The sequence below is a fragment of the Phyllostomus hastatus genome, unplaced genomic scaffold (assembly GCF_019186645.2).
Source record: "Phyllostomus hastatus isolate PE091 unplaced genomic scaffold, TTU_PhHast_1.1 phas_contig_38, whole genome shotgun sequence".
Lineage (NCBI taxonomy): Eukaryota > Metazoa > Chordata > Mammalia > Chiroptera > Phyllostomidae > Phyllostomus > Phyllostomus hastatus.
Window position 1 is genome coordinate 26,239,007 of NW_025333869.1, and position 27,946 is coordinate 26,266,952.

A 27,946-nucleotide genomic window follows, 5' to 3' on the forward strand; every position below is an offset into this window, starting at 1 on the left:
TTAATATTCAAGATCTTTATTGATTTAACTGTAACAGCAACCATTGGTGAGAATTTATTTTTTCCCCTAATTTTCCAAACACCTGCTGGTTTGGAAGGACAGTTAGACAAAAACGAAACAAACAAAACCCCCAAAACAACTGATCACAGAATCACACAGGACTGCCTCAGGGCTGCACGGTGCCCTCTGCCACGGGTGCCCTCTGCCACCGTCCAGGGCAGGGAAGCGGACAGGAGGGATCGGGACGGAGGGAAGATGCAGGAACTGGCGGTCTCCGCTTTTCCATTCAGAACAGAACGGCTGGGGCTGGAGCTGGGCCACTGGTGTCACTAAGACTGGGAAGGGCATTTTTTAACATATAAAACATTTTAAAGATGATTAAAATGGACATCTGAATATGTATGTCCACCAGGCCCTCCAAGCCACGTTCTCTAAGGTTTACCCTTGGGTAGCAGGGTCTCCTCACCGCGGTGGGAAGAGATGGGCCCCACCCCTCCACCCTCAGGCGCAGGCATGGTGCCGGCTCCCTGCACAGCGCACCCCTCGTCTCTGCAGGGTTCCTCCCTGCTCTCCCAGTTCCAAGGGAAAATTACCCTTGGCCGGGACTTGGTTTTTGCTCCCCGCCCCTCTTACGATTAAGATGAACAGGATTATAATGGGGCAAAAATGGATATTCTGTGCTAGATTCATGGAATTCTCTAAGTTTGAAGGATTTAAGAATTCTGGTTTTAAGAACCGACAAGAGCTCCCTTTGCAAATTTCAACGTAGCCAAATGATTCTGCAGCACCTCTTGCTGATAGAAAGGTGGCAGGGTTGGGGTTTAAGTACCCCAGAATGTGTCTTCGTCACGATAGTCTTTCCCATCAGGCGTCCACACAGTGTGGTCTGCTAGGCCGCACGCAGAGGTTAAGCAGAGAGAAACCACCGACCATCCGAAGAGGGCCTTGTAAGACTTCTGAATCTAAGCTTTGCCAAAATGTATCAACTGCCAGGAATAACCCAAAGAAATGTAAATAGAATTCTAGAGCATGAGAAAGGTGACGTAAATGATTGTTTGAAAAAATACACATCCATCATCTTTAGTCTTCAGTAAAAATTTTTGCAACCTAGCCCCATGGAAACTCCAATACTAAACTGGAAAGCCCTTACTAGATCAGGAAACGCCCCCAGGGTCCAAGCATTCTAAAGGACTGAGAGCCAATGCGTCAAACTAGGACTTCTTCCATTAAAAGCTGAGAGGGATGGGGGGACAGGCCCGGGGGCAGGGGCGTATGTGTGGTAACCATGTCCCCTGCCCAAGCACAGACAGAAACTGCCCTCCCAAAGAAACAACGCTTCTTTAAAACAAAACAACTAGTGCCCCATGCCAGAGGCCATGGGTGGGTGATTGGGTTTCGCAGATTAATAAATAGCTGCCTGTATGCATGTAGGCCAGAAACATGCCAAGGGAAAGCTCTGACTCACATAAAGGCACTGGGCCTCCTCTTTGAAGGAAACTGCAACGGGCTGAGGGCTTGGGCTTCAGCAGCCAAGACGCTCAATGCCCCACTGAGGATCCAAGATGGGAGAAGGGAAAAAGGTGCAATTTCTGGGATATTGCTGTCAATACGAGCCCTTACACCAGTGGTCTTGAGTCAAAGCAGGCGCTCAATACACACTGGCTGAGTGCTGGGCTCTGGGGGCGACACCTACGCAGTTTAGCAGGCTGCACTGAAATGGAAATGTCTGAACTGGGAAGGTCAGTACTAACAATCCCAAAGAGCTGGGAACTCAAACGGCAAAAATAAATCACTGTCTATGTTGACTCCACTTTAAAATCAGGAGGAAAGCAAGATTCATTTGAAGGTGCTTTAAAGATGAGTTCCTTACTTCTGGAAGAGATAGCTTTTTACTCACAGCTGCCTCAGTAGCGATGCTTTCATTCAAGCCTACTCTCAAGCAAGCAGGGCTACAGACAAGGAAGTGCTGGTGAGCAGCAGAGTGTAAATCCACACAAGAGCCTACATATTTGAGATGTCGGAACTCTCTAAAGACTTGGCGGGTGTGGGAGCCCAGCCACACAGCAGTCACTGAGAATGTATGTGCCGAACTGACGAGCCTCACCCCTAAGTTTCTCTCAGGGGTGAAGACAAGACCGGTTTTTTGAAAACCCACTTCCACCAGGAAGCCCAGAGTTAACCTGTGCACTGGACTTAAAGGAACCATGAAGCACAGCCATTCCTAATTCCCAGATGTTCCCTACTTTGACAAGTAGCTTCTCGGGTGAAACCTGACCCAAGACGGTTTCGGCTGGGGTAGCTGAAGAACAGGTGTCAGGCATCAACTCTGGTGGATCTGGTCTAGACGCTCCCATCTCTTCCACCCTGAATCTGAACTCTGCAGAAAACAGGGCTACAGACAAGAAAGTGCTGCTAAGAGGCAGAGTGTAAATCCACTCAAGATGCGTTCCTGTACAGCCTCCCTTCAGCTCAGCAACTCAACATCTAATTCGGGTTTGCGCCCTTTGCTGGGCAACCCTGACTCCGATTAGGTCAGCTTTAGTGGATCGGCTACAAGGATCCACTTCCCTTTGTCAATTCCTGGCCAGGAGTGAGAGCATGTAAGTGGTATCGAGTCTTAGAGACACCAAGCCTAGAACTTACAAAGCAGCATCTACGGGCTGCTGGTAGTCAGGCAAGTGTACAGGTATTATGTTCTGGGAACTGCCATATCCAGCCACTCCTCTCAAAATCAGCAGGGAGCTTTCAGGAAAGAAAGTCTATCTTCTATCCCAGTTTGGTGACACACACCTTCGAGAACTGTTTCCAGTAGCAATGTCTCTCTCAACATATCATCTAGTTTAAACCTAACCCCTACTGCCATTGGCTTGGTTTCATCCTGTTAGGGATGAAGCGGTATCCACAAATTCTCTGATATGCTCCATTCAGTAGGTGGGGCCTAATTCCGCCCTTGAGTGCAGGCTGGGCTTAGTGGTTTGCTTCTTAGGAATAAAATAAGGAAGTAAAGGTGTGTACTTTCAGAATGTCAATAAAAGGCACTGCAAATTCCCCCTCATCCTCCCTCCCCCCAGATCACTCACTCAGGGGAAGCCAGCGGCCATGGTGTGTGAACACGCACAATGCCCTACAGAGACCCACATGGGGAGAAACTGAGGCATCCTGCCAACAACCACGAGCTTAGAAAGGGACTGACTGCAGACCCTGACAATATCTTGACTGCAACTTTGAGACTGCAGTGCCAGAACCACAACGCTAAGCTGCTTCTGCATTCCTAACCTATAGAAACTGAGAGATGATATTTGTTCCTTTGAGATTGTAAGGTCGGGGGTAGGTACACAGCAATAGATAACAGAGGCAGAAGGGCAAAACTCTAGGCTTGGAAGCCTAATACCTACAAGCCAGTTTCCCTACAACTGTGCCCTTGAGAATGTGGTAGCTTTTTAATCAGAACGAGGAAGTGGTGAGCTCAGGAAGCCACACTATAAAGAAGGCAGAACCATGACAATGCATGTCGCCTGCTGGAATTTAGAGGAAGATGTCATTTAGCTGAAGATGTACTGTCCCCAGAAATACAGAAACATGGTTTCCTCATTAAAAAAAAAACAAAAAAAAAAACGCTAAGATTTTAAGAACCATCTCACTCAAATGGTACCCTAAGGGTGTTTCCTCCCCAAGAAAAAGCCAGGATAGACAACTCATTTTGGGCTTTATCTCAATTTCCTTCCAAACATCCAGAAGTAAACCACCTACTGGATTCTGGCTTGCCCTGGAAACAATTCTGAGGCATGGCCAAAGGTGTCATCTGCTGAAAGTTTATCTTTTGCCTTGTGAAATCATCTTTAAAACATCAACATATGAAGTCAAAGTATCTCGGGCAGAAACGGCCTCCAGGAAGCGCACTGAGCAAGAAGGAAGCCCTTGCACGGAAGGCGAAGGGGCTGGGCTGCTGCTGTACCATGCAGCCGACACTCCCAAGAGCCCTAGAAACGTAGCTTCTGATTAGGCGGCCATGTGTAGCTTGCTCAAGATGGCCAAAAAAGAAAAAATAAAAAAAAATGGTGTCTTAATACTACTCATGCTGTCATGTTTTAATTCCACTCCCCACTGTTTGGTGAGGGAGCTGAATTTTCGTGCGCAACGATGAAGATCAGGAAGGGGATGCTCTCCTGGCTCACTGACAGACCCACTGGCTGCAGGAGCCAGACTCCACAGGACGCCAAGGCTAGGGGGTGGGGAATAAAAAGCTCCATTCCCACAGGATCATGCTCCCAGGGGACAAAGAGGTCCTGAGCAAGCTTCTTATGCAAAATATAGTGCCATTTGAGATTTTCCAAGAGAATGTAAAGCCAAATTTGGAGTTTAATAATAATCAGAATAGGAATACAGTAAACAAATAGACATAACGTACTTTTCTGATCATTAATTTTTGAGACTGAAAGCATCTCCAAAACTTTGGAGGTCCAGCTTATTCCTGAGAGACATCAACCATCACAAAAGGTCTTACTCTGAACTATTCACATTTCATAGCAGAAAACAGAACAAAGTCCCTCTCACACCCTCTCTCTCATCTAAAATGTATTTGCAAACAGAATCTTTTCAGAGTTCAAAAGAAAAACAGCTTTCTTTCTTAGCCAGTTGGCCTACTACCCTCACCCTGGGTTGTGATCTCTTAATACGAGGGTTCAGGGCATTGAATCCAAATAGGAATTGCCAGGCTACTTGTCTTTCTATGAGGGGACAGAGGCATTAGTCTTTCTGAGCGGGGAGTCACTCTCCCAGGATTACTGTGCCAGTCCATAGTCAGGGGAGCGGCCAGGGAGGGGGAATGACAGAGCGCAGGGTAAGGGACAAGAAGGAGGTGTTCATGTACAACCCACGACAAAGCAGAATGGTCCAGCTGTACAAGCCACACACTACAAATGCCAAACATGCACACCCAAAACTAGAGGGAGGAGAGAGCTGCAGGAGACAAAGGCTGGTCAAAGGGGACAGCAGACTCGCCTACAGACATTCCTCACCTTCCTGACACTGGAAGATGTGATTAAAAAGTTGCTGTTCAAAACTGTACTGAAAACATATCTAAAAATAGGTCTGTAGTCATCTTAAAAAATAAAACGTCACTCCTCAGATAAGAGAAGTGACAGATATTATCAGATACCAACATGTGAGGTATCTTTGATGTGTATTTGAAAAATGGCTGGCAGAGAAAGGGGAAGGAAAGAAGAGGAAGGGAAGGAGGCAGGGAGGAAGGAAAAGAAAGGAAAAATTCGGAGTACAATGGGAAAGGCAAGAAAACGGGGAGGAACACATTTTGAAGCCCATGCTTATCTACTTCAGCAGCCAAATAAAGTAGGTCCACAAAGGAAAAAAGGTTAGTTCTTTCCTAAACTCAAAATAGAAAAAACTACAACCTGAGATAAGCATTACAATAGTCATTGGATTGAAAAATGACCACTGAGACTAGTCATTTAAATGAGTCAATGCTCTTCCAAAATCATTTTTAAGTATCATCTTCAGGATACTTGATCAGGCCTTATCCAAAATGCCTGTCACTTGGTATGGACCTGCTCTGGGAGCAGTGAAATCACCTGGATGCTCAGAGCACACCAGGACGGCAAGCAACATGATGTAAGCAGGGGGGAATGAAAGGAGAGGAAAGAATAGCTGGTTATCGACAACCCCCTTCTCATGCAGAGGGCTTAGAATTTTTTGCACACCTGTGCTAAGGAAAGGAGTGGGAAGATGAACTGTAACACCAAAGACAGAAGGTGGAGGGGAAGCAGAGCTCCGAACAGAGTCACGGGGTAGTACTACCAAGAGCTGCTCAACCTGTGCTGGCCCCAAGGACAAACACCTCAGGGTAAGAGGGACAGTATCTCTCTTCTTGTTTTTCCCCCTCTTGTTTTGAAGACCCCAAACCCAGACTCTTGTAGCACTGAACCGTGGGCTGGAGACAAGGAGGAGAGACACAGGGTAAGAACACAAACAATGCTGAACCCAGACTTCCCTGCTGGCATTTGTTGATAGGTTGGTATTTGATTTGGGATTAAAAAAATTTGGGGGGGTGGGTGGTGTATTTCTCAATATGAAAATGACTTAGGGAAGTCAGAATTCAACTCTTTTCCTTTGTGGACTGCTTAGTTCTACATAAACATGCCATGGGCCTTCCATCTAATCTAATGGGGAAGGGGAACAGGAAACAGGGAGAGGAAATGGTCAGATGAAGCTCATCTTCGCATCATTTGGCACCCAGAGGAAGAGGAGGTGGAGACTGCAACGGGCACCGCTGGTACCGCCTCCTCTGTGTTTTCGTTGTTGATCCTACGGGCCACATCAGGTTTACACAGGTATCAGTGTTGCTGCTGTTCTTCTGATCCTTGCAGGACAGTTAGATGTCCATCTCAAACTGAGCATCATCTCCTGGTTAGAATGAAAAAGATAAGAGGTTTTATCTTTTCAAATGAAAAAGATAAGAAGAAGACAAAAAGGAAAAGCAGAACAGCTTTAATTGTCATTCCTCTGCATGAGGGTCAAAAATTAATTCAAACTGTCCCTTTTTTCTGCTACCTTAAAACAATTATCCTGCTTCACTTTGGCTGGGTTTTTTAATCTGGGGGAAGAAAGAAAGAACAGCTTTTAAATCTCCAATGGGAAGGAGCATCTGAAGAAAAGGATGCTAGTGAAAATTTCCTCAGTGTCCCTTTCTCCACAGGCTGGCAAAGCAGGAGCTCCAGGGCATGCCATCTATCACACTGGCACACTCTGCTGGAGGCTTTGAACTTTGGCCCTGCTTTGAATTGACAAATTGTCCATTAAAAACTCATCTGGAATTTGGGGAGGCAGCGTGCTGGCTCATGTACGTGGGTCACGGAGTGCAACCTGCAGTGGACTTCAGGGGCCGGCTGTTGTTTCCACCTCCCGCTCCTGCTGCCAGAGACAGTGAGGACTCATCACTAAATGTGTGTGTGTAGGGGCTATTTAAATATTGTAGGCAATCTTAGAAAAGAGGGGAAAAAACATACTGCTTTTCCCCACACCATAAAAACGATGAAAATGGGGACTACTGAACGGTTTTGAGGTGTTTGGTATGTGTTCTCCCTAGTCCCATAAAGCCTAAGTTCAAGGAGTCATCTTTGGAATGTACCACTCCCTGATTTTGGATTTTTCCTTTGCACCCAGTAGATGAAGTCTGATTTAAACTTAAGGTTTCCAGAACATTTCAATTCACCTTGGTGAGGGGACTAGGGGGAGGTGGGAATCTTAGAGACATATAACTGAACATTAGTTATAACTGAGGCTTCGGCATTTTTCAACTACAGCTGACTGGCATTCAAATTTCCAGGGCCCCCTCCTTGGTTCCCAGTTCCGGCATTCTCTTACCAACTGCATGCTTCCTATCATGATTGTTCAAGTTGTTCAAATTGTTTACTTCTACTTTGGAGTCTTCGATTAAGGTGCCGGGGCTGGTGACTCCTGGGATGTTGGGTAGACGGCAGGGTGGCGTCTGAGCCATGGGAGAATTGCGACGATCCAACAGGAACTTCCGATCATAAATGATTCGGGTTCCTGGAAAACATCATTGGAAAGAGTTTTAAATAAATTAAGGGGTTATTTTGCAAATCGAGGAAATAGGGCTGGCTCTAACCACCCTGGCCCCTTTGCCATCTGGAATACCTTTTCCTCCTCGCCTTCTGGGGAAACTCCCTGCTTATCCTTCGAGCCTCAGCCCCAACATCGCTTCCTCTACACAGCTCTAGAAAATCATTCTTCCCCCCATCTTACTCAGTGCACATGACCTATTGCAGGACGGTGGTTTATCTGTTTGCCCCTCTAAAGACTGTGAGTTCCTTATGTCAGGGCCAGGGCTTGTTTATGTCTGATGCAGGTCCCACTCATTCAGTAGATCTCCAACAGAGTTTGAAATAAAGTTGGCAGATAGCCACCTTTAGGTTAAAAGCACTGAGATTGACATTCTTCCCAGACAGAGCGGTAGTAGAACATGAAATTGGCAGCCAGTCCCCTATTTCACAAAGGGGTCTGCTTACAAGTAAGTGCTACCAAAATATTTTGTAACAGTTCTGGAGTGCACTTTACCTGATAAACAGTTAAGAAAAACTGCTGCTATCTATTTCTTCTTTCCTGGTCTTCCCAAGGTAGTAATGGCTACAAATAAGACAAAAAACTAAGTGACAATTTAGAGATGCTTGATGATGGCCTAATGCAGTGGATGCCTGGAGCTCCGCTGCCCACTCTCAGACTCCAGTAAGCTCAGGAGGAGAGAATGTGGGGACCATGAGGTGGTGTCTGTCAAACAGGGGAGGAGGGAGGGGCAGTGGCGGACCAGAACGCTAGCCATCCCTGGCCAAATAACAAAGGGAGGTAGTCATGTGAAGGCATCTTGCTCATACTAGGCTTAAATCTAGGGAAGAAAAACCTGATTTAAGGGTTTAGGCTAAAGAGAATGAAAATAAAATTGTGTACAAAGTTACATAGTTTAAAGAGGCAGAATATAAATATTATCTGCTGATCAATGCTTTTAGATTCCAAGTAAAAAGAAAGAATCCTGTCATACTATAACAAGGAGAGTCTGGCTCAGGCAGATTTCCTCAAATAACAGGTGACAGCTATAGCCCAGGAAACAGAAGAATAAGCACAACAGCCAGCTAATCTAGCTGAAATGTGAGTAAGCAAGTGGGAAAAAGCAAGGCATTTACTACCAGAGGAATGACAACTCTGGGGTCTTCCCCAGAAAGGAAGGAAATGAATATTTAATCTAAATAAATAATACCAACATTAAATAAACAGTTGGGAAATGAGCTATAAACTCAGTAATTTTCCTGGGAGTAACAGCTGCAGTGGTGCCGTGATACTTTATGCAAATGCCAGTAAATAATTTCCTCTCCATGAGATGGAAAAGTGTCAAACTAGGTGAGGAAATGGCCAACAGAGACACTACCCTCCACCCCCGACCAGCCTTGCTTTAACAATCAAAATTAAGTACTAGCCACACTCTCTTCTCACTAATACTGCAAATCTGTCCCAGGAAAGAATCACTAAGTCTCAGATTCAGATGGGAATCTATTAGCATATGAAGGCATTTTAAAATAAAAATCTTTAAGACTTTCAAACCAACTCCACAGGTTATCAACTTTCTTTTTTACTGTCTAGTTCTATTGTAACTACACTGCACACAGTCATAGTTATAGTTTATAAGATGTGAAAATAAAATATTTGGCTCTCACCCTCTCTATAATAAATTAAGAAAAATACGGTACCATATTTAGAATCTACCAAGATAGCATTTTTGCAGCTATCTGTATGAGCATCAACAGGGATGCTTGTTAAAAACATTCAAATTGAATTCAAATCCTTGGCATTAGAACCAGGAAATTAATATTTTTTTCAGGTTCCCCAGTCTTGTAGTGTTCCTTAAAGTTAGGAACCCAGCTTCATCCTTCTTCCCAAACCCTAGAAACAGTACTTTGAGACTAGATGAAATATGACAGAATCAGTAAGACAGTGATGGAAGGGGCAATAGAGATCACTTTGATGGATGATGCTGAGACTCAGAAAAGTGGCTTAATCAAGGCCACAAAGCCAACCAGGGCACAATCTGAACTGACGCTGAGGTCTCCTGACTCCCAGTCCAGCCCCTTTCCCGTGCGCCTCAGTCACTATGATCTCCAAGAGTGGAAGCGAGCTGTCAGAAGTGGAGGGGTATACCACTCAGCATAAATAACAGGGTAAACAAGCACAGGTGTGGCAGGCAGTTTATGTAACACAGACCACCAGTCATCTGCCCTAACACACCACTTTTCAAGATCAGGTGAAGGGAAGTGATGGAGGGTGTTTTTGTTTTTCTATACATTTTAGAAATTACTTAATCTCTGTATTTCTTCTTACATGAAAGAGAAATACACAATTTTAAAAATTATGTGAATAGGTAGGTTATATAACCTAAGAAATTTATTTCAGAATACTAAAGGAGCATCACGAACTTTGGTAATAAAAGAAGATGCTGGTAGAGATGCTGATCTCTGAAGGACGGCATGGCGCAAACCAGGCTAACAGCTCTAACTGCTGTTAGCGGGGCTTCTTCACCTATAAGGCTAAAGGATACAGAAAAAGGACAAAACTTCACAAAGGACATCTCTAGGTCTTCTGAGAGTGGGCTAGAATTAGCTTCCTAGTTTGACTGTTAGAAATATTTACACATACAGGCCTGTAGTCCATTTGTGACGGACCATGATCCTAACCTTAGCGGAACAGTTTTGTATGCCTCCCTCCAATGCCTTAGAACACTCAGAAAAACTGGAAATCATTTGCTCCTTATTTAAAAAAGACACAAGTCTTATATCTTGTTTCAAATATAATTTTAGGAGAAGGAATGCAGAAATTTACCTCCAACCTCTTTGCTTTGAAAAATAAGAATTGTAACAACTCAAAAAGGCACCTGGAAATTATGAGTCATTTTAGATGGCAGAGAACAGTTCAACTTTCAAAAAGTGAATAATTCTAAGTAGTTTAGATAAAAAATTTTCTAATATGGATTTAAAATATTTTACTACCTTAAACAGAAAACTATTCAATGCTTTCTTGATGAATCGGGTTATGATTTTGAAAATCACTTTTTTAAAAAGATTTTATTCATTTACTTTTAGAGAGCGGGGAAGGGAAGGAAAAAAAGGGGGAGAGAAACATCAGAGTTGTTGCCTCTCACGTGCCCCCTATTGGGAACCTGGCCTGCAACCCAGGCTTGTGTTCTCACTGGGAATCAAACCAGCAACCCTTTGGTTCACAGGCTTGGACTCAATCCACTGAGCCATACCAGCCAGGTTGGAAAATCATTTTTTAATACTATGTTGTCACTTAGAAAGTCTCAGGGCCTATTCAATTGATGCTCTTTATTTTCCTTACATTGCACAGAATTCAGATTGCCAGGGTTGTGCTCGTACCCCTCCCTCCGCAGTTTGTCTCCTCCCTTACTCTTAGGCTAAGAACTGCCTTTTGCCCAAGCCTTAGTCAGTGTGGGCTGCCATAACAAAACGCCATAGACAGCATAGCTTAAACAGAACCACACGTGTATTCTCTTACAGTTCTTGAGCAATCCAAGATCCAAGGTGGCCGGCATCAACGGTTTCTGCTGAGAGTTCCCCTGTGGGCATGCAGCCAGCCACCTCACCGCACTCTCAAAAGGAGAAGAGGGGGAACAAGCTCTCCAGAGTCTCTTCTTACAGGAACATTAATCCCATCAGGAGGGCTCCACCCTCAAGACCTATTCTAAACCTAATTACTTCTCAAAAGCCCCATCTCCAAATACCCTCACCTAGGGGGCTAGGGCTTCAACATATGAATGGGGAGGGGGATGATTCTATTAATAGCACACCATTCACCCACTGAAACTTAAAACCCCTAATCTGTTGGGTTTGGAAATCAGTGGTCTGCTTTCTAGAAGGATATGTAAAATAAGAGCAAGTGGGCTGAGAGGGGGCCTGATGGCTTTCCAATGAACAGAGAGAAGGGGGGTTAGTGGATGGACTTTGCACATCTGCTATTACCCCTCCACACACACACTTTTGATGTTATCCTTAGGTTTCAGAAGGGCGAGGTTTCACTGTGAAATGCTGTAACATTCAACTTGCAAGTCAGACCAAGATTATTCTCATTTCTGCAATACACCAAGCTTGGAAACTGGAGATGAGTGGTGGAAAAATGCACAAGATAAAAGCTTTCTATTTCTAAATTAAATTTAGCAATAACACATGCACTAAAAAACTGTAAGTGGGCCCTGGCTGGGAGGCTACCTCGGTCGTAGTGTGTCTCATACACCAAAAGGTGGCAGGTTTGATCCCCGGTTGGGGTGCATACAGCAGGTAACCAATGTTTTCACTGTCTCTCGTCCCACCTCCCTTCCTCTCTAAACAAACAAACAAACAAACAAACAAACAAACAAACCATGTCCTATGGTGAGGATTAAAAAAAAAACTAATTGAAATAACTAGGAAGTAATAGAACTATCTATATGTGTGAGATGATATAAGAGAAACTTTGAAGAACTTCTGATTGCAGAGGTGATAGGGTACTTTTTTGCAGCTTTGTTGAGATATAATTCATTCACTCAAAGTGTAGAACTCAATAGTTTTTAGTATATCTACAGAAATGTACAACCATTACCATAATCAGTTTTTAGAACACTGTCATCAACAGAGATAACCTGCGTACATTTAGCAGTCCCTTCTCCTTCTCCTCCAACCTCTTCCAGCCCCAGGAAACCCACTAATCTGTTTTCTGTCTCTAGATTTGCCTATGCTGGACATTTCATATAAATGGAATTATATACTATGGTCTGCCTCTTTCACTTAAGTAATATTTTCAAGTTTCATATGTGTTTAGCACTTATCAGTACTTCATTTCTCTTTTATTGCCAAATATTCCATTGTAGGAATATATCACATTCTATCCATTAATCGTAGACAGACATCTGGGTTGTTTCCACTTTGAATAATGCTGCTTTAAACATTCATGTACAAGTTTTTGTGTGGACAAGTTTTTGTACAGGGTGGGGCAAAAGTAGGTTTACAGTTGTTTATATAAAAAATACAATAGTAGCCCTGGCTGATGTGGCTCAGTGGTTGAGTGCCAGCCTGCAAATCAAGGGGTCGCCTGTTCGATACCCAGTCAGGGCACATGCCTGGGTTGCCTGCCAGGTCTCCAGTGGGGGGGTGCGCAAGAGGCAACCACACACTGATGTTTCTCTTTCCCTCTCCCTCCTCCTCTCTAAAGAATAAAAAAAAATAAAATCTTAAAATAATTTTAAAAATACAATAATCAATAACAAGAATAAACTGCTTTGCATACTCACAACTGTAAACCTCCTTTTGCCCCACTCTGTGTATTTTCATTTCTTTTGGATATTACTCCTATAACCTAAGAGTAGGATTGTTGGATCATATGGTAACTGTTCTTAACCTTTTGAGGAACTACCAGATTGCTTTCCAAGTGACCAGACATTTTACATTTTTTAAAAGATTTTATTTACTTATTTTTAGAGGGGGGAAGGGAGACAGAGAGAGAGAGAGAAACATCAATGTGTGGTTGCCTCTTGTGTACCCTCCACTGGGGACCTGGCCGGCAACCCAGGCATGTGCCCTGATGGGGAATCGAACCAGTAACCCTTTGGTTCACAGGTCAGCACTCAATCTACTGAGCCACATCAGCCAGGGCTATTTTACATTTTTAACAGCAGTGTGTGAGGGTTCCAATTCATACACATTGTAGCCAACACTTACCTTTTTTTAATTATAGCCATTCTAGTGGGTGTGATGTGGTTATCTCATTGTGGTTTAATTTTAATTTGCATTTCCCTGATGGCTAATGGTCTTGAACATCTTTTCACAAACCTATTGACCATTCCAACACATATCTTCTTTGAAGAAATGCCTATTCAGGTCCTTTACCCATTTTTTAACAGGCTGTCTATTTACCACAGTTACGAGTTCTTCACATATGATGAATACAAGTCCCTTATTCATATACAATTTGCAAATATTTTCTCCTATTCTGTGGGTTACCTTTTCACTTTTCAGTGACAGTGTTCTCTGAAGGGAAAACGTTTTTAATTTTGATGAAGTTCAATTTACATCTTTTCTTTTGTTGCTTGAACTTTTGGTGTCATTTCTAAGAAACTATTGCCTAACCAAGGTCATAAAGATTTGTGCCCATTTTCTTCTGAAAGTTGTATAGTTTTAGCTTTTACAGCTAAGTCTTTCAACCATGGGGATCCAGCTTCAGTTGTTTTTTTTTAAATCCTCACCAGAGGATATGTTTATTGATTTTAGAGAGAGACGAGGAGGTGGAGGGTGGGGAGAGACATATGTGCAACAGAAACATCAATCCCTTGCCTCCTGTAAGCACTCCAGCCGGGAATTAAACCCACCACCTAAGGTATGTGTCCTGACCAGGAACTGAACTCCCAACTTTTGGGTGCACAGCGCAATGTTCTAACTGAGCCACCTGGCAGGGCTCCAGCTTCAGTTTTTGCATGTGGATATCCAAATACACCAGTATCATTTGTTGAAAGGAACCCCCCCCCCCACCCCCACCATTTAATTGTCTTGGTACCTTTGTCAGAGATCAACTGGCCATAACCATGAGGGTTTATTTTTGGTCTGCCATTCCTCTATTATATCTATCTTTATGACAGTACCTGATACTACAGTGTCTTGATTTGTAATAACTTTTGAAATAAGGAAGTGTGAATACTCCAACTTTGTTTTTCTTTTTGAGATTTTTGGGGCTATTTTAAGGTCTCTAAAAGCTCCACATGAATTTTAGAGTTAGCCTGTGAACTTTGGCAAAAGAAGTCAACTGGGATTTTCATGGGGATTGTGCTAAATGTATAGATAAATTTGGAAACTTTTACCATCCTAACAATATTAAACCATCCAATCCATTAACATGGAATGCCTTTCTATTTATTTAGGGTTTTTAAAGTTTTTTTTTAGCAATGTTTTACAGTTCCCATAGTATAAGTTTTTAGCTTTTTTGGTTAAATTTACTCCCATGTATTCTATTATTTTTATGCCAATACAAATGGAATTGTTTTTCCTGGTTTTGTTTTTGTATTGCTCATTGCAAGTGTGTAGAAATGCAATTCATTTCTGTACACCAATCTTTTACACTGTAACCTTGCTAAATTCACTCAATAGTTCTTCTAATAATTTTTTTAGTGGATTCCTAGGATACATGGATTTGAATGCAAAAAAAATAAACTATTTAGAAAGGAAGACACCCTGAAGAACTAGTCTTAAATGATGCTGTTAATGGTCTCAAATACAGCCAGGGAAAATATGATTACAAAAGCATGGTATTTTACGTGTTTGAATTTTAGATCACTGCAAGTTAAAAACAATTAATTGTAGCAGACAATTAGCAATAAAAGAGGAGTCAACCTCTCAGTGACTGAAGAGTCTATGGGGTAATTCAGAAACATATGACATTCAAAAAACCAAAACTATTCAATGAAAAACATTAAGACTCAACTATGAATAAAATGCCAGGAAAAAAACCCTTTATTTCCTTTGTTAAATATTGTTTTTACTGTGAAATTGCATAAATCCAAGACAACCAATTAGAAAACCTAAAACACTCAGTGTCTCTTATACACATGCACAGAGACATATTTTCTGAAGCAAAGACCTCCCAGTAATTCACTTTTCTTCCAAACTGCCTGTCATGTTTATGTCCTCCTGACTTAATGTCAGCCATCACCTCTATAGTTAGAAACAAGTTACCTTAAGGGAAATCAAAAGACCACATAAGAAACCCACAGCTTGCATATAACACAAGATAAAATAGGGCATGATTATGATCAATTGGTGGAATGTTTAAAAAAAAATCATTTGACCTTGACTAGAGAAACTTTTTTCCTTCCAGTGAATTTTCCATTTCCCTTTCTATGAAAATAATCATACCCCTTGGTTTTGTGTTGAGAAGTTAAAATGGAAAGTGTCCTTTGCCTACTGGCAAAGGACAGGTAGGACAGATGGCAGTATAATTGTATGCAGAGGAGAGCTACAGCTGATAAACACAAAGGTTTAACTATATTATTTAGAGTTTTAAAGGTAACTACTCAAAAGAACCAAAAGTGATAACATAATGTACAGGAATTGGTAAATTGAGAGGGGAAATGCAGTAGAAAGTAATGAAAGTATCCTGGATCCCTCATCTTTCATAACAGAAAGTCAACGGTATTATCTAATGTTAAGAAATTGTAGTATACTCACATTAATTACAGCAACCATGGTAATCAGTAAAAGCACTATAAACAGAAACTATTAAACATAGTTGTTTACTGACACTTTACTTTGCATTTTATGCACTTCTGTTCAATATTTCTTTTCCTATTCTGTTTTTAACATATGCACTTATTACTTTAGTCTTCATGTTTGGATATCAGAACAAATAAAAACCTTTAAAGCTAGGGTTACTATCATATATTGACAAATTTTCTTCATCCCTTGGTGACTAGATATTAGGGTAAATCTACCACCTTGAGCCAGCATGTTCTTGGTGCCGACATGACTAGCAAGCACAAGAGTAAAACTAATGAACAAGGTGGGAGTTATCCTATTTTCACAGGGACCCCATCATAAAATTCTGTTTAACTAAGGCTGCTTTCAGAATCAGAATTAAGCATACACTCATGCAAACACACAGCTAGGAACAGAAACATAACTCGCCCAATTGTAGAGCTTAAATAACATGGTGACAAAACTGAGATGGATCTACACCCTTACATAACAGTGTCCCAGGCAGGCAGGGAGAGTGTGGAATCAAATGGGACTTCCCTAAGGGGCTTTTTCCACTGAAGAGAAAACTCTTTCTCTGAAAACCCTAGGCAACTTCTCCCCCCATCTAATTTGGCCAGAACTGGGTCAGATGCCCACCAGAATGGACACTGGGGAAGCCAGAGTAGTCATGGTGTACACCTGGGTCCTGGCATACCATCACTTAAAAAAAAAAAAGGAAATCTGGGGTAGCACGGAAGAAGGTGGAATAACTATTGGGCTGGAAACCAACAGTGTCAGCCACATCTGTTTAATATTTACCTAAATTTAATAATTATTATTTTAACCAAAATGGGTTAAAAATTAAATTAGCAAGTTTGGAGGTAGAAGTATGTATGAGGCCTGTCTGGAAAAAGTCCAACCATTGTTAATATAACAAGAATGGTTTGCATGACATTGATGCAATCGGGCAGCCAAGGCGAGAGGACTGGAATGCGCATGCATGAACAATGAAGACTTCACTAGACTAGTCAGTGGGGGTGGTAGACGCTGTTGAGTGAGCATGTGTACTGTGTGGCCACCCCATTCAAAATGACTCAGTGAGTAGAACAATAACTCTCCATCAAATTTTGCATTAAGCTTGTACATTACTCTGTGAAAACTATTTGGATGATTCAGAATGCCACAGCTTTGGGCAACTGGTGATTGGCAGTTTCATCACAACAATGTACCCACTTGTGCATGACATATCCTGCAGTTTTGGGGGGAAACATCAAATCACCTAGGTGACACAGCCCTACTACAGCCCAGATTTGCCGCCCTGTGACTTCTGGCTTTTCCCAAAACTAAAATCACCTTTGAAAGGGAAGAGATTTCAGACCATAGATGAGATTCAAGAAAATATGATGGGGCAGCTGATGGTGACTGGGAGAACTGTGTGAGGTCCCAAGATGCCTACTTTGAAGGGGACTGAGGCGTTATTGTCCTATGTACAATGTTTCTTGTATCTTCTTCAATAAGTGTCTCTTTTTCATAGCGCCTGGCTGGATACTTTCTGGACAGACCTCCTGTATTGGGAGGATGTATATAGTAAGTAAACACTCATCTTTCACAGAAAGCTAATTGTTAATATCAAAAACAGAGAAATAGCATTAAATCATGTTACTCAGAAATCCAGAGGTAAACACTAAAAGAAACAGCTAAAAGAGTTTAAAGAGTAGAAATGAAGATTAGAGGGGGTGCATGGGGCATGAGAATGTTGCTTTTTGTTATTAGCCTAATGTTACTACCACTTTTAAACCTTACTTTCATAGGTATTAAAAAAATAAATGCAAAAGAAAGAGAAAAGGGAGATTACATGAATCCTGGAGATATTATGCTGCATCAAAGAAGTCAGTCACAAAAGGACAATTATTGAATGATTTCATTTATGTAGGGACCTAGAGTAGTCAAATTCACACAGATAGTAGAATGGTGGCTGCCAGGGGCTGAGAGGGCTGGGTGATGGTGAGTTATTGTTTAATGGATATGAAATTTCAGTTTGGGAAGATAAAATAGTCCTGGAGGTACATGGTGGAGATGGTTACAAAACAATGTGTGAATGTAATTAATGCCATTAAAATGTACACTTAAAACTGGTTCAAATGGCCCTGGCTGGTGTGGCTCAGTTAGTTGGAGCGTTGTCCCGTGAACCAAAAGGTTAAGGGTTCCATTCCCAGTGCTCAGGGCACATGCCTGGATTGCAGGTTCGATCCCAGGTCGGGAAGGGCCCAAGAGGCAGCGACACTTGCATAAATGTTTCTCTCCTCCTTCTTTCCCTCCCTTCCCCTCAATCAATGAGCATGTCTTGGGGTGAGGATTGAAAAAAAAAGATTAAAATGGTAAATTTTATGTTATGTATATTTTAATACTATAAAAAATAAACTTGATTTCAGACTTCCAGCCTCCAAAAATGCGAGCATAAATTTCCATTGTTTAAAGCCTCTCCCCTACAAATTTTTTTAAGATCAAGGGACAGTGGAAAAAAATAATTACAAGGGTCCTGATCAGAATGGCTCAGTTGTCTGGGCATCCTCCTGTAAGATGAAAAGTTGCCAGTTTGATTCCCAGTCAGGGCACATGCCTGGGTTGTGGGTTCGATCCCCAGTAGGGGCACATACAAGAGGCAACCGACTGATGATTCTTTCTTGCATTGATGTTTTTCTTCTCCCTCTGTATCTCCCTCCCTTCTCCCATCTCTAAAAGTAAATATATAAAACATTTTTTAAAAATCACAAGGAATTTTTAAAAAGGTGACCCCAAAGTACTTGTGAATATATATACATAATAGACCTACTGGCAGCAGGGGCCACGAGGAAGGAAGGTATCCTTCAAAACTAGAAAATGAATTTAAAAGAAACAAAGCACTTGGCAAGTAACCTCAGTATTCCATTAGGAAGTCTGGAGATTTCTGCATCTATGCCTCATGTAAGAGCCCACCAAGTGATCAGAAACAGAAGGAAGATGGCCCTGACTGGGTGGCTCAGTTGACTGGAGCATCATCTTGGACACTAAAAGGTTGCAGGTTCAATCCCCAGTTGGAGTGCGTATGGGAGGCAACAGAGTGGTATTTCTCTCTCACACTGATGTCTGTCTGTCTGTCTGTCTGTCTGTCTGTCTATCTGTCTGAAATCAATGAATATGCCCTTGAGTGAGGATTAAAAGAAAAACAGCCCTGACTGGTGTGGCTCAGGGGGTTGGGTGTCCTCCTGCTGAAAGATCTGTGGTTTGAATTCCCCCTCAGGGCACATGTCTGTGTTGTGGGCCAGGTCCTGGTTGGGGGCGTGTGAGAGGCAACCAATCGATGTTTCTGTTGCCCTTTGATGTTTCTCTCCTTCTCTTTCCCTGTCTCTAAAAATAAACATATATATATTTTAAAAAAAGAAAGAAATAGAAGATGAACAAGCAGCAAAGTGCTTCTATTGAAAGGAAGTCAGCTTCTTCCTGCCACACTCCCTCTTAAGGGAAAAATAAGAAGACCTGGCTGGTGTGGCTGAATGGATTGAGCACCAGCCTGTGACCCCAAAGGTCTCCGGTCCTATTCTCAGTCAGGGCACAAGCCTAATTTGCAGGCCAGGTCCCCAGTTGGAGTGTGTGAGATGCAACTGATCAATGTTTCTCTCGCACAGCTTCTTTCCCTCTCTTTCTCCCTCCCTTCCAGTCTCTCTAAAAATAAACAAACAAAATCTTAAAGAAAAAGAAAATAAGTAAAAATGCAGACAGAACTATAAAGAAAGTAGTTTCCTTTGCTTTTTATTCTTCCAACTTGGGAAGGTGATAAGAGTTCGTGTCTGACTGACTGGACTAAAGAACACTCACTGCTGAACAAACTCTGGTTCTCAGCATCTGTTCTTCACGCAGGCTCTGGATGAAAAGACAGACTCTTGAAAGCTTCAAGCCAGAGAACCCAGAGGAATCTCAAAGCTGCTGCCTAACTCAGTACCCTCCAGGGAGGTGGGTGGTGGCTGACCTACGTTCAGTGTGTGCAACCATTAAATCCCTAAAGTGCTAATAAAACCAAAAAAGGGACAATTTTTATATCAACAAAAGGTACAACTGGAGCCTCGTGACCTAATAACTTAGCATGATTAAATTATTGTGGTGAATGGAAGATATTCAAGGACTGTGCAAAGCCAACCCTACTGTCCTTAGACTAACTCCATGTACCAATAACTTCCAGGATCAAGATTTCCAAGATATTAAGGAGAATGATGGCTCCCTGCCCAATCACTTAGGACACTGCTATCACAGAAGACACTCCTAGGATAAAAGGAAAGTTGATGATGACTATGCTCCTATTCGGAAGGTCCAGTGTTGAAAAAGGACTTAAAAAGCATCTTGCATGCAGGAAGCCTGTTATTTTACAGATGAAGATACTAATGTCCAAGAAGTTAACAGTGTTTGTGAAAGATCACACAGTGACCCAGGAGTTTGGAAATCAATACAAATAAGCAAAGTCCTCTAAACAAGTATGGTTCTCTTGAGTCTTGACTGCAAAATGAGTTGAAACAAGTGATCTTTTAAGGTAGCACCAGATCCAAAATGGCATGTAAATCACAAACCAATCTCAAATAAATGCCATCTGATTTTAAGTCTGTCTAACCTTGGCCATCAGAAAATCTGGATCAAAATAAAGTATACCAAATATGTCCTCTTCTGTTTGGGCCTGAACATTCATCTGGAAATATTTTTTCTCCACAAGAAAAGCCAGGCCCAAGTTCCAAGAAATCCTGGTTTGATCTCCCAGGATCCAACTGGACCTGACTGCATCCTGCATCCATTCTCTGTGGACTAGATTTCACAGATACGGCTCAGCCTCTGTCTATAATGCTAATAATTAATGAAGAATCATTCTATTGGTAAGGGGAAAGCACACAGATTCAAATCTGGCTTTCATTCCAACTATGTGCTTTCCTCATAAGTTCAGTCCTCATGGGTACTTATTTTAAAAATAAGAAAACAATGCGTATCTATCAACACCAACTTTTACTTGCAGTAAAGAACTTGGACTCTATCAACAAAGTTTATAAGAGACAAAAGCCTACTAGAAGATCACTGGACTAGGTCACTGTTCTTATCTGATACCTAATAGTTGAGGGACTTCTCAAATCTGAGAGCATTTTCACTTCAATGTAAAAGCAGCCCAACTCAACACAAACGGTCTCTGGTGATGAGATGAGCTCCTTTCTAAGGCTCAAATAACTAACTGTAACATCTTAAAATGATGAATCACAAGCCTCTCACACTTTCTGATACATACCTCTTAGAACGTAGAGAGCCATGGTCTGTTCTCACCAGTAAATTGTCAGCACTCCTGCTATAAAATGGCAGGCTAGTTCTTAAAAATTTAACATTGAATGAGGTGTGTTACCTTGACACTCTGAACAAAGACAACACAAGAAAAATACAGACTAATATTCCTCATGAGTACAAATGCAAAAATCCTCAACCAAATATTAGCAAACCCAATTCAGCAACACATAAAAATAATTATATACAATGACCAAGTGGGATTCATCACAGGAATGCAAGGCTGGTTCAACATCCAAAAATCAATTAATGTAATACCACTGTATCAACAGAATAAAAATCACACAATCACCTCAAAAGATGCACACAAAAAAATGCACTTGACAAAACCAACCCCCTTTGAACACATCAGGAGTGGAAAGAGAACATCTTCAACCTGATAAAAAGTATCTTAAAAATCCACAGCTAACATCTACACAGTGCTTTCTTCATACACTGCACAATTTTTTTTTGCATTTCAGTTGTGTTTTTACTTTTTGAAATAATAAAGCATAATATGCTGAAAATGTTACGTATTTTCTTTCATCTTCAGTATTAAAATGGCTGCACAAAAATTTACCCATTTTGTTAAGTTTTTTTACATGCAGGCTGATATGACAGCTGTCACAACACAATCTAACAAAATTGTTTCAAATGAAGTTAAAGACAACTAAGTGCTACTAGAGCCATCCTAGGAAAAAAAACAAACTTTTCCAGTTAACCCAATATTTTCCAGTTAATACCCTTGCTTCTTCTTAAGATTTTTTACTTTTTTAAACTACTCAATGAAATGAACAGCTTCTATTTGTCAGGCTAGCTGTCCTATAGATGTGAAAGATAATTTATTTATCTGTCAGCACTCAAAGAATTCTGTGCTTTTGGCCTGAAGCTCTGACCTGAGAACCAGGTGAAGAGGATCTTTAAACATTAGCCACATTTTGGATAAAAGCTGCTGGGTGGTAAGGAGCATACAGGTTTTAAGGGACCTTCACAAAACAAAGTTGCATGACAAAAAATATTTGAAAATGATAACCTAGGCTTCACCTATTCAGTAAATTGAATGACTGCAAGTCTCAAATGACTTTTATCCTAGTATAAATGGAGCAACAAAAATCTTCTGTGAAAAAAAGATTTTATTTATTTATTTTTAGAGAAAGGGGAAGGGAAGGAGAAAGAGAGGGAGAGAAACGTCAGTGTGTGGTTGCCCCTCGTTCATCCCCATCCAGAAACCTGGCCTGCAACCCAGGCATATACCCTGACTAGGAATCAAACTGGTGACCCTTTGGTTCACAGGTGGGCGCTCAATCCACTGAGCCACACCAGCCAGGGAAACAAAAATCTTTTAAATATTAATCTGTTCATCTGAAGTCTTGGGAGTCAAGACGAAGTTCTGCCATTCACCAACAAACTGTTCTGCTCAGGCTCTCTTCCTCTCCAACCAGATGAACTAGTTTTCTGCACATTAACTTTACCCTGTCTGATCTGCAAACCTTTACACACATAAGTGACCAAGCCTACAGTGTCTGTAAACCACGCAAGACTCCCTCCTATAAAAATGTCTCTAAGACTCCAGCCCTCAACATCTGCTAACTAACCCCAGGAGTGCTAGTCTACAATCTGCTACTTTTCATCCTTCCTATTTCATCACCGGCCTCAGGAGAGCGGAAGACAGCCGTGCACAGGTCTGTTGTGCATGCTGCCACCTACTTGACAATCTGCACCTGACTTAAAGCGCTGCCCTGAGCCAGGAGATGAGGGCTGCTGCCTTCCCCAGGCTCAGACTTCAGTTTCACATCAGAAAAACTCCCCCAACATAAAAAAATGAACTATGTCTTCCTTGATATACACTTTGGCAGCTGATGAATATGAGACTGAAGCTGACACTCCCATGGAATGAAAACACATGTTAATTTGTGTTACTCTGAGATAAGTAAATACCACCTTCCTTGAACACAAAGCAAAATGACTGAACACCTTTCATTATGTTTTTCATGCACTTCTCACATGTAATAATGAAGCCCTTTGGTTAACTAACTAAAGCTAGAGAGCCAAATAGTACATGTCTGTTCAGAAGTTTTTGCCCTAGAATAAACTCAGCCCAAGGTCATTGAGTTAGAAATTTTACAACAACAAGAAACTGACCTCCTTTCTCATATCTACACAAAGAGCTCTATTAATCTCTAAGAAATGAACCAGATTAAAACTCAGGACTCCCCCAAAAGTACTTATTTTACTAATAATCCAAACAGATTCTTTTCCCCTTCTTCTTGTCTTCTCCTTTATTTACAGACTTTTTCAATGGCCTCAGGTAATTCTGGCCCAGTGAACCAACCACAGCAACTTTCCAGCTGGCAGAGAGAAAAAATAAAGGCATGAACAAGAGTTCAGAGCATCACTGTTAGTTCCCCTCTGGTGCTCTTGTTATGGCAACAGCATACTTTTCCACAGCTGATGATGCTCTTATGCAAGGCGGGAAAAGGGCAGCAAGAAAGGCTAAAAGAGGTCTCTATGTTTCTGCTAATTCCCCAGAGCACAAGTCTCCATGAAGGACAGTTGAGAATTTACGAAAAGAATAAGGTAGCAGAAAGAATCACATTAGCTAGCATTCAAGAGACAGAAAAGTCTCTTTAAATATTTGGAAAACGTCCTTTCTCAGTAAAATAAATGTCTTATGATAGTGAAGGAGGAAACTGGGATAGGAGAGGACACTAAATTTGAGGCTACCTGCTGCTATTAATTAGCAGTCTGACACTCGCTAACAAGCTATTTAATTTTTCTGAGCCTCAGTTTCTCTCAGCTAACCAGAGTGTCATTAAAGTGAAGCGAACTATAATAACTTTACCTTCCACTGAGGCTAGGAATAGCTTCTCAAAGAACCAAAATTAAAGTAAAATCAAAGGGCATTTTTTTTGGCCTGGAATTTATTGTAACAAAAATTTTCCTCTTCCCTAATAATTAGAAAAGTAACATGAGAAATTTAAGAGGTTACAGCAAGTGTGTTTTCACCCACTTCTCGTTTCTCAAACCGCAGGAAGGCAACTTTGAGAAACCTTTTCAAGGGTAGACTATATTCTCTGGTCCCTAATGAATAAAGAACTAAAGGTGGTGGTGGTGGGGGGGAGGGGGAATCAAATGTCCTTGCCCAGTGTGATCATTTAGGGCAGGAGTGTCAAACTCATTTTCACTGGGGGCTGCATCAGCTTCGAGGTTGCCTTCAAAGGGCCAAATATAATGTTAGGACTGTGTAAATGTAACTATTCCTTAACTGTTAAGCGAGAGCTCGGCACTGCCGCTGGGTAGAAACAAGGTGCCAGGCCGGATAAAACAAGGTGGAGGGCCAGATTCGGCCCGCGGGCCTTGGGTTTACCGCCTGTGATTTTGGGCATTCAGCACACCAACTGTTACTCTGGAATGCTCTGACACGTGTAGCATACTCCTGAGACAGGAAATGCTAATTCCCTTCCTTACCAGTAAATAGAGATTTCCAACACAAGTCTACTGACTCATTTTTCTAAACGTTTTCAAGTCTGAAATACATAAGCTAGCACTTAACTCTATTCAATTTTTTTGTTCTAAAACTAATAATCTTATCCATCCTCAACACTCATCAAGAAAATGAAGACCATTCAGAGCAAGGACTGCATATCCTACTTTAATGTCTGTGAATCCCTTCTGTGCACTGCTCTGCATTGGGCCCACAAGGCTCACTTAAGACATCTAACAGCATTAATTCAGTTGTCTGGAGGAAATGGAATAACAACAAACTATCCTACCTTGGTTCTGGGAAATAAAATTACATGGGGACAGGGAAGAAGAATGTAGCAAGAGAAATGAACAAATCATAAGGGGAAAATTAAATCAGTAAGTTATTGAACAGCTAAACAGCACTGTGTTAACTGTTATAAAATAGTGGTTAAATCCAATTGCAACAGTGCTATACTCTCTACACACATTAAGTAAGTCTTTGTGTTAAAAATCCAAAGAGCACAATGTATTCTACCAATAAATACAGGCTTAATGTAATAATATATGAGCTAACATGACAAGTATTTAAATCTGAAACAAACAAACAAACAAAAAACAGTGTAGAAACTATCCGGAGACAGGTTAAGTGATATTTGAGAAAGCAGTGGTGTGTGTTGGGAGGAAGGATAACTGAATCAGTAGTTCTGGCAGGTGTCTTCTAAGCATTTTCAGAACCAATCCAGACCATTAGACTGGATTCCATCTTTAAAGTAAAGCTTAAGGACTATGCCTTTATTTTAAAAGAAATATGCCAAAAGGATGCCCCTCTGTGTCTCTTCCCTCAGGGGAATAATGATTACTATTTAGCAGCAATTTTCGACAACTGGTGTGCTGCAAGAACTTTTAAAGCATGCAATATGCAATACCTGACTATTTAGTCAGGGGCACTGACCTCTTTTCCCTTAGATTGTCAAAAAAATGACAACAGCCAACACAACAATAGCCATCTGGTGTGAATGAACCAAAATTATATGTTTTTGTTGTTGTTAGATCAGCAAAAAATATTTTTGGTGTGCAGCGGAATTTTAGTGATTATGTGTGCCATGAGGTGAAAAAGGTTGAAAAATCACTACTATATAGCTAAAAGTTTAATCCCTTCCCCAAATACATAGCTCAGTTGCAAATGTTACTATGACATATGGTAAGCACAGAAATGTCTGTTGGAAGCACAGACATTTACTGACCACAAAGAATTCTGAAAGTTATAAATTCCTTTCCATCACCTCAGAAAACAATATCCATTTCTTAAAACTGTCAGTTCAAGTTCAAGGCAACACTATCTGGAGCAGATTCTGGTCTGCCAAACTCTTTCATGATTAAAAACATGCTCAGGGGTGGGCCTTGAATAGATCAGGTTAGGAGGGAGGTTTCTCCAATGAGGTAAGCCACCTCACTAAAAACTCCACTGTTCTGCAGTTCAACCTTCCTTAAACACAGCTCTCCATACACATTATGAACTTATCCTGCCTGGGTCACTTTAAAGTCTCCCGAGCCAGCCACCCCTTCCCTAGAATGGCCTGGCTAGATTCCTCTATGGAGCACTCAGATTTTTATCCCTTGTTGGCAAGGAGGTCTTCTTACTCTAAGGTTCCTTGCAATTGTGCAAGGGATTCAAGGATCGCCAAGGTCTAACTGCACAGGATTGTTTGCAGCACGACTGGCGAGCTCAGACCACAGGAACGATCTAGCAACCTCGGAGAATGCAGGGGCTGCCACTGCAGTCCCAGCCCTCTGGTGACCGGGCACCCCATCACCAAAAGAAGGCAAAGTTCTGAAGTTAAAAATGAAGCACCATTCCCTTCAATAAGGTCCCTCTTTCCAGTTTCCTCCCTTTGGAGAACAGCCCAGGCAGAGAACACACAACCTTTGAGCTCCCTTTTCCCGTGACCAATTCAAAACTTCACCTCTACCCCAGTGTGCTTCCTTGTAAACAGCTCCTGGTCGTACTCGGAAAGCAATGGCCAGGAACCTCCCTCTGCACTGCCCCTTCCTCAAAATCAGGCAATCCTACTGACCAGGGTGTCCTTCTTGATAACGGCCTCTTCGATCTATCTCCAAACGCGCCGCTACCAAAATCCTACCCTAAGTCTGCCGCGCTCTACCGCCCCCATTTCCTTTCCTTTGGCTATCACTTGAGCATTACTTTATCACTTTCTCCGTCAGCCTGGGGACTGCCCCCGCCTCACCCGCCCCAACCCCGTGAGGCCTCGCCCGCCAAGTAAACAATGCTGTCAAAGCAGGATAGCGCTGGGCGAGGCTTCCACACTCCGCATTCCAGCCTCCTCGTGTTCTGAAAGCAGCAAAACAAGCCATCGCAAGGTCCCACGAGCGAATTACTCTTCCCAACTTCCTTTCTAAAAAGGCCTAGGAGACAGCTCCAAAATCAAGCATTAACGTGCACAAACGCACAGCATGTAAGCAGCAGAAGTAATGAGGAGGGAGTGCAAGGCCAAGTGTAGACGTATTTGCCCGGGAGGAGGAGGAGAGGGGGGAGAAAACTAGGTCGAGTGCATAAATCTGCCACGAAGCGGGAACAGGGGCCCTTTTCCCACCCGCGACAGGACAGCCACTCTTCCAGAATGGACGCGCGCCCAATCGAGTTTCGGGCAAGAGAGAATGCGAAGGTACCCGAAAGCAGTCCCACGGGGCTTTGGTGGAGCTGGGCAGGGTTGGGTCGGGAGAGTTGGCCCAAGGGAGAGGCCCAGCGTGGGCACGCCCTAAGTTAAAGGACCGCAGCGGGAGACTAGTGGGACAGAGGAGGCAGCCGGCTGCAGGCTCCGCGGTGTGGACCGCACGGTGCCGGGCGCCGCGGCGAGCGCTCACCTCCCGGTGTGGTGGAGAAGAGCGTCCCCCCAGGCGTGGTGCAATAGTCATGAGGTAGCTGCGCGGCGTCGCTGATGGGAACCGTGCGGGTGGGGATGGCGCGGCTCTGGCTGGGCTGGTGGCCGCTGCCGGCGGACGAGGACATGGCTCTGGGCGCGGGCTCTCGGGCTTTGTCCGGCGGGCAGGCAGGAGAGCAGGCAAGCGGGGGGCGGCGGCGGCGGCGGCGGCGGCTGGGGGCCCGGGCTACTCCGGGATCCTCAGGCGCGCGGGACAGCAGGCGGAGCTGAGCGCGCTCCGCTCGTTCCTCTCAGGCTTCCTCTAGCTCCTTCGTCCCGCTTCGCTCCCGCCGCCGCCCTCTCAGCCGCCGCCGCCGCCGCCGCCCGATCCTCCGGCCTCCGCCTGCAGCTTCAGCAGCAGCAGCAGCAGCAGCAGCAGCAGCGGCAGCAGCGGCGACGACGACAACCGGAAGCGGGCGAAGGCGG

General features: G+C 42.7%; 1 protein-coding gene across 1 annotated transcript; it reads right to left on the reverse strand.

The window, feature by feature from the left end:
* EIF4EBP2 (eukaryotic translation initiation factor 4E binding protein 2) lies at positions 1 to 27,946 on the reverse strand. The gene is made up of 3 exons (XM_045842257.1): positions 27,465 to 27,946; positions 7,381 to 7,566; positions 1 to 6,420 (listed from the first exon to the last, which is right to left on the reverse strand). Exons 1-3 carry the CDS (start codon positions 27,607 to 27,609, stop codon positions 6,389 to 6,391), a joined length of 363 nt encoding a protein of 120 aa, XP_045698213.1. The 5' UTR covers positions 27,610 to 27,946; the 3' UTR covers positions 1 to 6,388.